The sequence below is a fragment of the Neolamprologus brichardi genome, chromosome 7, assembly GCF_056152115.1.
Source record: "Neolamprologus brichardi isolate AB-2024 chromosome 7, ASM5615211v1, whole genome shotgun sequence".
NCBI classification, from domain to species: domain Eukaryota; kingdom Metazoa; phylum Chordata; class Actinopteri; order Cichliformes; family Cichlidae; genus Neolamprologus; species Neolamprologus brichardi.
Window position 1 is genome coordinate 19803997 of NC_142110.1, and position 10970 is coordinate 19814966.

The following is a 10970-nucleotide window of genomic DNA, read 5'->3' on the forward strand; positions in this document are numbered from 1 at the left end:
GTAGATGCTGTTAGAGTATTTTTACAGTGTCTGCATTCAGTGAGTGTAAATATTTATTATAATTTCATTTTATAAATATGTTGTGCAGCTAGTTTTAATCCAGTGATGCAACAATTTACCTTTAGAAAATGAATACACGTATTTTCAGTGGTGGTTTGTTTGGGTAAAAGAGGAATGCAGTATGATTGTTGTCCACAATGTACGTATATATATATATATATATATATATATATATATATATATATATATATATATAATTTTTTTTTATTTATTTATATATTTATATTTTTTAAAAACCCTCAAAATCCATCAAATTGACCAGCAAAGACAAATAATATTCAAATATACTGATAAACTTACCTTTAATGTTAACATTTCATATAACAATATTACTTATCGCCAAAACCATAAAATAAGCCTAAATTTGGGTTTTTCTAAATATATATTTATGTGTGTGTTTGTGTGTGTGTGTGTGTGTGTGTGTGTGTACTTAAACTGTGTATTTAATTGTTTTTTTATTTCTTCAAAATGTTTAAATTTCATGTATCTTACATCCAAAATAATAATACCGCTTGTCATCAATTCTTTATACCTATCTATTTTAAACCCAACCCTCATTAGCTATGTTTTGATTTAATTCACTGCTCTCCTGCCTCTCACACTCCGAGCGCATGGGAGTGATGGTATGCGCCGGTTTAGAAACCATTTCCCTCACTTATTAAAATGAGAAAATGTGTTTATGATTGCCCCCCTATGGCACGTCTCTCTTCCCTTTGATCTATCCTCTCTGTGTCAGCATCAAATGTTAGATATTCAAATCTCGTTACATTTATTTTTGTTTCCTTTACAGCAGACGGGCACATCTGACAGACTATTAAGTGTTATTATTTCCCCTTTTTTCACAATAGACTCCACAGCAAACACTACACAGGAACCACAATGATTGAGGAGGTTACAACCATTGTCATGAAGCTTTGGAGGCAGGCGAGAGAATACAAACAGACAGATTCAGATTTTTTTTTTTTTTATTTTAAAGGAAGTGTTGAAAGACTTGTTTTTGAATAGCGACTCAGGATTAAAACAAACTGCTCCACACTGGGTCATCTTCCATCTGTGATGCCCAGTCTTGTTATCTCAGGCTGCCAGTCCAACAACTGTTAAGAAAAACAAGGTGTCGGTTTGAAACCTCGAGTCTCCAGCGCGTGACGAGGTTGTCAACTAAACAGGCCAATCTATTTATAAATCACACCGCTACGGTTCGAATGTGCGAATAACATCTCAGAAACTTTGATTGCGAAGCAAATGAAAACATGACACTCATAATGAATATGTTTGCTCCTCTAAGAAAAAAGTAAAGTCTCAAGTAAGTGTTATGTTGTTTAATTATTAATTTATGTTTTCTGTGGGTTTTTTAAAAGTATTTTCTACAATAAAGATTTTAAATTAAGTATGTCCAACTTTAAGAGTGGCTGACAATTCATCCATCCATCCTTTTTTCTTCCACTTATCCGAGGCCAGGTCGTCAGATGCCTGAACCATCTCGACTGGCTCCTTTCGATGTGGAGGAGTAGCTTCCACATTGTAGATCTTCTTGAACTTTGTACCTTTTTTTTGCTTCTGTTAATTGACAATTCACAGTAACAGATAATTTGACCAGCGGTTCATGGCACTCTGCATAGATCCATTCTCAACACTTTGTTTCTGTGTGGCAGGAGCCCACGGCAATCTGACAATATGAGCTGTTTTTTTGTGGAGGGAGGCATCAGCTGTGGGTAAAGGGTATAACAAATCAAGGGGGACAAGTGGAACAAGCCAGGGTGTTTATCTGATGCTGTGTACTCGCCATGCTCTAAATTAGACGTCACCACTGTTTCTTGTCACGAACAGAATCCAAATGTGCTGTGGGCAAAAGAGATACTTAAATGCGATTTACTTGCTCTAACATGATTTAAATGAGCCTCTTGGCTCGCCCGGACAGATTGACAGCGTTGTCTTTATCGCCACTTTGTTTTATTTTTGGCTGTTTACTTTGCCTCTCTGCTGTCATCTCGTACTACCACTTTAAAAGAGCCTGCTTAGATCTTTAGAGATCTGGAGACAATAAGCATCCTTTTATGTTCTAAGTGCTTCATATGACAAATATGAAAAGGGAGCCAAGAAAGAGCTGACAATTTTTGCGTCGCCCCATTCCTCAGCTGCACAGAGCTTTTCAGGGAGAAGTCAAGCCTGCAATCTTTTAACATTAGAAACCTTGCAAAGAGATAGACCCCTCTCATTCAGGGTCTTGCTGGGTCAACGTCATTAAATGGAACTTTATGTACAAACAAAAAGCATTTCTGTGGAATAAAGCCTGAATCTTGAATACTCTGTTTGCGCACAGTGCAGTGTGAGTCTTTTTGTGCATTTTGTGTTTATGAAAAAGAGATCATTTGTGTAGTAGGAATCACATTATTAGATTATTGTGTTCCCCACTGTTTTCTGCTGACTAATTGAGGATAGGCCTTGAAGGTTTTTTGTAATAAATTCTAATGTTGTAATCTGTTGTGCACAAACCACTCTCAAGATAAATAACTAAGCTAGTCAGTTTTTTTTTAATCAGTAGGCTTGCAGTGAAGTGAGATGCATAGCAGTTGTTTGACATATTACCAAAGAGATGTACTATATTTAAGTGCTATTAACCTAGGGAGATGTTGATTGGACTAGACCAGTGATGACAAACAGTTTGACAGTGTGGGAAAGTGGAAGTGATAAGCTTAGATTAAGCTGACAGCACCTGGGAGCGGACAAATGCGAGGCCATAGATCTATCTATCTGAACTTGCACATGAGCTTCATTAGTTTTTTTGTTACTGGACACTTTATTAGCCGCAGCTTCCGACTACCCGGCTGGACTAGTTGGACCCTTCTCCTTTGGCTTAATTCTTTAACATGCAGATTCAAGAAGGTGTTTGAAACATTCCTTAGAGATTTTGATCCATATTAACACTCACCAGACCAGGCAATACTTTTACATTGTCCACTCTCTTCTATTGTAGAATTTGATGAGCTCTTGTGATTTGCACCCTTAGTTTATTGCTCTTAGCTGACAGAAGCGGTTTTCTGCTGCTGATGTGATTAAGGTTCAATGTGTTATGTATTCAAAGATGCTCTTTTGCATACCTTTGTTGTAACAAGGAGTTAACAAGTTCCTGTTTCCTTCCCATCCACTTAAAGCTGTGTGGCCATTTTTCACATTTTTCACAAGGCACAAACAGCAAATGGAGATTTTCTCTTTTTCAGATAATTTTCTAAATTGTAGAAGTGTTTGCGTGGGAAAAATCACAGTAAATCAGCAGTAATACAAGATCTTCTGGCATTAAGAACCATGCCAAGTTCAAAGCCACTCAAATCACCTCTGTTCCTCACTCTGATACTAAGCTTGAACTTTGTGTTGACCGTGTCTACATGCAATGAATTGCTGCCATGCGTTTGGTTGAGGGTGTGTGTTGGATATGTCACAGATAGAGCAAAGATAGCAGTCCCTCTCCCAAGCTAAGCTAACTATTTCCTCATCTCTTTATATGTAATGAATAAAAACTTTGTCAAACAAAATATTTGAAGAAAAATTCACAGCATTGCAGACAATACTTTTACATTGTCCACCTACTTCTATTGTAGAATTTGGTGAGCCCTTGTGATTTGCGCTGCTATAACACTGTCGGACTAACACTGTACAATTTTTTTTAGAAAGATGCGCCGTCTCTCGAAGCGAATCAGGCATTCTGTCATTTTAATTTCATGACCTGTGCCGTCAACCAAGTTTGGTCAGAAATTATAATATGCTGTGCTAGTAGTAGCTAACAGGTCAGTAACTGCTTACTGTAATGACATTGCAGTTCTCACTAACAATATTAAACTATTATATTACAATTAAAATTTTGTTGTTACTTGCATTACAAATGTCCTTCGGTCATCTGAACTAGTGCTACAGTCAATTTCATTTCGGGTCAGGGGGTCAAAATGGTGGAGTAGTTGAGGAGTGGAGATATGAACATGGATTTTATTTTTATTTCAAGAAAGGATAAGAGCATTAGGGACATGCAAACTGAGTTCAGGACAGAAACAGCAGCAAAAATATTGATACAAGAACTTCAGGTCTTTGCAACCTGCTGCAGACCGGATGTTAACACAAAGCTAGCAAAAAAAAAAAAAAAACCCAGCAGGATGTTAAAGACTTCTTTCTACCTGCTCATGTTTCTAAAGCAGACTCGCTTCGGGGATCGCTCTGAGTTTTCAACTTTGCTTTCTGTTGTTGTATCTCAGTCCTCATTAGGATTGGTGTTGGTGTGTTTGTGTTAGTGTGCGGTTTATATTGTTAACTTGTCGTTATGTTGCAAAATGCGTAATGTCATTTTACAAAGAATTAGGAAAGTAATGTAACGACTAGTGTAACACATTACTTCCTACAGCAAGGACTAGGTAACATTAATGCAGCTTTAGGGAAAGGTTATATGTAATGTATTGCATTAGTTACAACCCCAACACTGGCAGTGGTAGTGTCCAAGATCTGTACAAAGTCGTTGAAGGAGTTCCCTTTTAAATGTGGCCAGCAGCCATGCTGGTGTCCCCTAAATTTCAGTCTTTATGCCAGCCTAAGCTAAAGGACTCTTGGGTCTTTTTCATTGATTCAACTTCTAATATATCATGAAGAAACCCATTTTTACTGTTGTTTTTCCCCAATTGCACAACTGTTGTTGTTGTTTTGTTTTTTTTATCTGGCATACCAAGAATATTTCATTCGCTTAAGACGAGCAGCTTCAAATCAAAGAAAAAATATTGACTCATCACATCTCACATTTACTCATATGTTTACATCACGGTTAATAAAATGATAGTTAATCAAAACCAACATCAGTATACTAATAAATCCCACATTAGTGTTACTTTCTCTTATTGGCCCACAGTCTTTAGTGTCCTAGCTGCGATGGCAGATCTCGCAACACTCCACACAAAACTCGAGACACTCGGTTGGCTCGCAGCAGGACTTGAACAAGACGGAGTGGCAGTGGGCGTGGCAGTTGAGCTCCTCCACGGGAACCTCCTGAACAGCTGAACAGCAGCGGGTGCACGCGTGGCAGCAGGAGGAGCAGAGGGCGTGAAGGCATGACGAGCAAGCCTCCAGGAGACCCAGGAGCAGCACGGAGCAGTGGCACCACAGGCACGCCAGCAGCAGGTGAAAGCACGTGTCTGCAAAGAACACACGCAAAATCAGACACAAAACAGATTCAGCAACGTTCATCACGTGAGGTCAAACATGTTGTGTTCTAAGAGCTTGCCGCATCCCATCACAAACTGGGATTAACGACTCTATTAACCCTAAATTAATCTCTCACATGTTTGTTTGCAGTGGCAGCTGAAAGTTGAAAGATAAACTATTGTGCCGCAATGATCAAGTGTGATTGTGTTTACTTAATCACAGAGCTTTGTTCAGTCCTCGGGGGAAAATAAAAAAGGCCGCAGAGGGCTTCCAGTGATGAACAACAACTAGGAAGATGCTGTCACATGATAATTGTGCCGCTTCCTAAATTAGGTGCAGATGAAATTGCATACATTAACCCCACCAGTGGGTTACAGGGCGTCTCTCGCGATCCCAACAGTTGTATTGTTACGAAGCTAATGTTTTCATCCTCACACGGACTGGATAGCATGTGATATCATGCAAATCAAGCTGTTTTATCCTGTTTACTGAAGGAAATAAATGAAAAGGAGGCGGCAGAATTCCCTGGGGAGTGAGGTTGAGCGTTTTCCTGCTTAGCCGCCCGAATTATACACCCCCCACCTATAACTCATGGTAATACTTGTGCGTAGATGAAAACGGAGCATTATCTGTGGCTACTGTATTGATTTAATGAGTAACTTCATAGAGATAACAACATGAACACAATGATAAACAAGGAGTGGCCCATTGCACACTTGGAGAAAACAAGAGAAAGTGCAGCTTTAAAGTCTTTCAGCAAAACTTGAAACAGCTAAATTTGTATAGAAAGAGTCACTTTTATCTTCTTTGGTAACTCATTTGAATGTAAGCTATATTGCCAAAAGTATTCACTCAGCTGCCTTCACACACATACGAACCTGACTGCCATCCCTTTCTTCAACCATAGGGTTTAATGTGATGTAGGCCCACCCTTTGCAGCTATAACAGCTTCAACTCCACTGGGAAGGCTGTCCACAAGGTTTAGGAGAGGGTTTATGGGAATTTTGGGCCATTCTTTCATTCTTCCCTGTATTTGTGAGGTCAGACACTGATGCTGGATGAGAAGGCCTGGCTCCACTCTTAAATCATCCCAAACAAAGGTGCTTAAACATTAAGAGCTTCTTAGAGCGAGCCATTCTTTCACAAATGTTTGTAGAAGCAGTCTGCATACCTAGCTGCTTGACTTTATACACCTGTGACCAGAGACTGGGAGTCTGGTTACTTTTTTCAAGTAATGAGCAAAGTATTACTATTACTATTGCAAAAAACTAATTACATTACTCTTGCTTTCCTGTAAGCAAAAATGTTTTTGTCAAAAAAATGACAAAAACATTATTGTCGGCTGTACATGTGGGAAGAAAACCTCTTTCTGCAGAAAAAAATTAAACTTCAAATCTGAGCAAGCACCTAGCACGCTGAATGTGAAATTCATAGAGAAAGCCCTGGATCCTCCCACTGACATGACTGTTGTAGCACCTGGCAAACCTCTACTGGCCCCACTCCTGCTAAACAGGTGAAAATAGACTTAGTGCTGCTGAATCTTTGATTTAATTTATTTTTTGGTGTGTTTTGCTTGCATCTATTTGAAAGAATGAGTGTAAACACAAAAAATTATTTTATTTTAGATGCTGGAATATACAGAAAATAGGTTTAAATGTTAAACAAGTTTCTTCCAGTCAAAGGATGTTTCATATAATTTAATTTTTGCTTGATGTAATGTGCATAAAGTTAAAAGATTAAAACTAATAAAACAAGTTTTAAAAACAGACTTTTTCATTTGATTACATTTTATATGATGGATTATGCAGAAAAGAAAAGAACTGGACTGAAAGGTCTATTGCTTTATAAAGTATTCAGGTTGTGTATCATCTTTTTAAAAAGTAACTGAGTAATAAAGTAACTAATTACTTTAGAAAATAAGTAATCAGTAAAGTAAGGGGATCACTTTCTGGGAGAAGTAATCAGTAACTAATTACTATTTTCAAGTAACTTGACCAACACTTCCTGTGACCATGGAGGGTTACAGGTGAATTTAATCATTTGGAAGGGTGAGTGAATACTCACTTGGTAATAGTAAGTAGGTAAGTAAATAAAGTTTATATACAGGGTGGGCCATTTATATAGATACACCGTAATAACATGGGAATGGTTGGTGATAAAGTCCTGTTTGTGGCACTAAAGATGGGTGGTGACTATGGTGGCCATTTAGAAGTCGGCCATCTTGGATACAACTTTTGTTTTTTTCAATAGGAAGAGGGCCATGTGACACATCAAACTTATTGGTAATGTCACAAGAAAAACAATGGTGTGCTTGGTTGGCCAACTTCTAAATGGCCACCATGGTCACCACCCATCTTGAGGAGTTTGCCCCCTCACATATACTAATGTGCCACAAACAGGACTTTAATATCACCAACCATTCCCATGTTATTACGGTGTATCCATATAAATGGCCCACCCTGTATATTGTGTCTATCAATCTCCTCCTGACTTAACTGTATGTTCTCAGTTTATTAGCTTAATCAATTCCTCAGATTAAAAGTGAGAACAGACAGATGTCACAATATAGCCATATAGAAGCAGTAATATAGAAAAATATGAATATTTTTACTGTGTAATAACTTTTGATATTGTGTATGTTAATATCACAGTTAAAATTGTCTTAGTCCAGAAATACAGAACTTGCCTTGTCTTGGAAAGGAACATTGATCTGCTAGCGTATTAAAATTGCTTACTGTGTGCATCAAAATAACCGTTACAGTTTGTACTTTCTGTTCACATCGTCATTGTTCTTTACATTATGTAAATCAAGTCATACTGTAGAACTTACCAGCAGGTGTAGCCGCAGTTTGGTGTGATCCAGCTGCAGCACCTGTCTCCCTTCTCCTTTTACTGCTTCTGCTGCCGCTGTGCACTGACAACCTGGAGCCCGGCAGTCTGTCATCTGGAGCTGTGAGGCCACACCGTGGACACACGGGCTTCTGCTGGTGGTCATATGTACGTTTCTTAAACGCTGCTGCCTCCTGTGAGGCCTCTGCTGGTGGAGAAACAGCAGGCAGAGGCTGAGCTGGAAATGGAAGGATCAGCTCGTGAGATCGTTGCAACTAAATGCTGGATGAAACAGTTTTCTGGCACATGTCGTTATATGTCTGTCTTCATCATTAGTTATAATTTGATTAAGTATTTCAATGATTAATTACAATGTGAATTAAACAGGAAATTTCTTAGTTTACACCTTCTAAATAACCTGATCAGTCAGAGTAACAATGAATTTTTGTTACTGTATTAATAATGCTTCGCAGGTCTCTTTGTTTCCACTTACAGCTGATAAGATCAGTGGTGATGGTATTTCCTCTGCTAACAGGGTCACCCACTGAAAGGATTTCCTGGGCTGATTTTAGAGACGTGCTACCTTGAGACACAAAAAGAAAGACAAGTTAGATGTTGAGTTGGTAAAAAGGCAAGAAGCTCTATCGTGAATGCACTCAGCTCTTATATATTTGCCAGAATATTGCGATATTTAACAAATATAAAGGAGACCTCTTAAGTCGCGAGCTCTTATTGCTGCCCCATGTTGCTTTATTGTGTCCAAAAAGCTTTTGACCCTTTGCCCATTTTCTTGTGGAGAAACACTAAAACCTTTAAATACGGAAAAAATAGAAATCCTTACAAATAGTGAACAGAGAAACCAAATGTTGGTCCTTATTTCTGTATTGGTTGAGAAAACCTATAAAACCTTGCACCTCCACCCTCACACCCACCCATTTCTCGTGATTTCTTAAAAATGACACCATTGTTTACATATGCTAATTAGGAAAAAGAGCGAGACTTTTGTCAATGTCCATCAAATAATCCGTCCTTAATCCTATTAACATAACTCTAAGTTAGTTGAATTATTTGTTTTTACATCACATCATCTGCACTTACCTTTAGTCTGGCTTGTTTTTTGCTCCTCCCCATCCACAGATAAGTGCTCTCCTGGTAACATGTCTGGTGTACATGACTGCTCAGGATCCTTCTTACGCTTTGTTCACTCGATCTCCTCCTTCACCCTCTGGCTTCTGTCCACACCAAAGGGTCAGGAAACCTCCACCAACACCCAACATGCCGACATGAGTCACCACTCAGGAGGCTTTTAGCTGTGCTTTTTGTGTGTGTGTGTTTTGTTGTGAGTTAATAACAATCCCCTTCCCAACAGAGCGGCTGTGCCAAACATTGCTGATCACAGAGCACAAAGAAGGCCGAGGCCTTGCTGAGTGACTTCAAATTGCTTTCTCTGTTCTGCTTTTAGTCACCTAACACAATGGAGACACATACCCCATGAGTGTGTCAGCTGAATATTGTGTATGTTCTCTTCCCTCTTTCTCACACAAGCCAAACCGATAAAAGTTGTCTGCTGTCTAGCTTTTAGTATGCATAACATAGTAATATTTCCCATGTGAAATGAGAAGATGCCACTAATTTCAAGAAAAGTCATATTTTTATGTGTGCCATGAAGCAGGATATTTTCCTGTTTTGTCCATTACTCTGTTTGCCTTTCACAATTGTTCAAATACCTTAAAATGTAAAAAGAACAGAGTAAAAAGTCAACATTTGTCATTGACGAGCCAACATTCAGTCCTGAGCCTGACATGCTTGGTTTTAATCCTAAGAGCTTCTGTGGAGAAACAGAGCGTTAAAGCTGCCAGCTTTGTTTTTCTTTTTTAATCTCCAATCATTCATTTCATCAGGACCAGGGGTTTTAATAATTACCAATAAGGTGGTTACGCCAAGAAGCTGCTCGGAACGTTTTTATGACGTTAAGTTTCTTTTTAATGACTTTAGATGCAATCAGTGTGTAAAATCAGTGTGTAAATGTCTGGCATCATTTCTGAATTGTGATTTTTTTTTTTCAGTTTCTGGTATGTAAAGATTTGCCACATCATTGCATCGTTGGATTTAAAAGATGAAATCAGTAATAAGTAGTTTAAATACATTTAAATCTTTGTATGTGGAGATATTGTTTTTTCTGCAGAAGAGAACTTAGCGAACAGAACGAGCACATGTACGACAGCATCATCATTACCCACTGATGAGAAGATGAACAGAGACCGGCCTTTTTGGAGGGGCTGTTGATTAAGTGCTGTCAAAAGTGCTACATTAAAAAACATGCTGACTGGCCCGCCTCGCAGTGAGTATATGGCACATCAAAGCAACACATAAGTGAAGCTGTTGAAGTTGTCTAGCACCATGCTAACTTTCAGTCAGTACGCACACGGCACGGAGGCAATGAGAAGAAAATGTCATCTAATAGGCTGACAGCAAATCAAAGCAAGACCCGAGAAGGAACAGCAAACCTAAAGTTAACATGTTATCAGCAAAGACAATTACTGACAATAGTCAAAACAGGGAGCTGAAAAACCTTTTGTTCTGTGTTTGGTTGTGAAGTCTACAGTCACAGCTTCACTTCAGGGTGTGTATCAGTTGATGACACAATGTTGGAAGTGTTTATTTTATTATTTTAATTTGTAATAATTTAACAGGGATTGTAGCTGAGACCTCTTATCGGTGATCTTTAGGAGACCATAAAGAAAAAAAGTAAAATATAATATAATATATTCATATAGTAATATAGAAAATACTTATTTCAGGGTATGGTAGCATGATGTAAGTGAATGCAGAAGTTATTTTACTGTGTTTATGGAAATTTAATTAGCTTTATCTCATTTTGAAACAGTTAGCAGTACTGTGAAATT

The 10970-nt window shown here is 38.3% G+C and overlaps 1 protein-coding gene across 2 annotated transcripts; it reads right to left on the bottom strand.

The window, feature by feature from the left end:
• Nucleotides 1-4953: 4953 nt before the first annotated feature.
• Nucleotides 4954-9288, bottom strand: LOC148102004 (uncharacterized). 2 transcript variants are annotated; one of them, XM_087844387.1, is made up of 5 exons: nucleotides 9163-9229; nucleotides 8776-8874; nucleotides 8558-8647; nucleotides 8066-8302; nucleotides 4954-5225 (listed from the first exon to the last, which is right to left on the bottom strand). In XM_087844387.1, the coding sequence occupies exons 1-5, from the start codon at nucleotides 9221-9223 to the stop codon at nucleotides 4954-4956; spliced, it is 759 nt and encodes a 252-aa protein (XP_087700513.1). In that variant the 5' UTR covers nucleotides 9224-9229. The 2 variants fall into 2 exon arrangements, with proteins under 2 accessions (XP_087700513.1, XP_087700514.1); XM_087844388.1 differs by lacking the exon at nucleotides 8776-8874 and having other exon boundaries at nucleotides 9163-9288.
• Nucleotides 9289-10970: the final 1682 nt, after the last annotated feature.

Excerpts from the sequence above, each read along its gene's own strand:
- LOC148102004 (XM_087844387.1), bottom strand. The coding sequence starts at position 9,223 with ATGTTACCAGGAGAGCACTTATCTGTGGATGGGGAGGAGCAAAAAACA. Across the intron at positions 8,648-8,775 it reads AAGAGCTCGCGACTTAAGAG|GTAGCACGTCTCTAAAATCA; the intron begins GTCTCCTTTATA and ends TTGTGTCTCAAG. Across the intron at positions 5,226-8,065 it reads AACTGCGGCTACACCTGCTG|ACACGTGCTTTCACCTGCTG; the intron begins GTAAGTTCTACA and ends TGTTCTTTGCAG.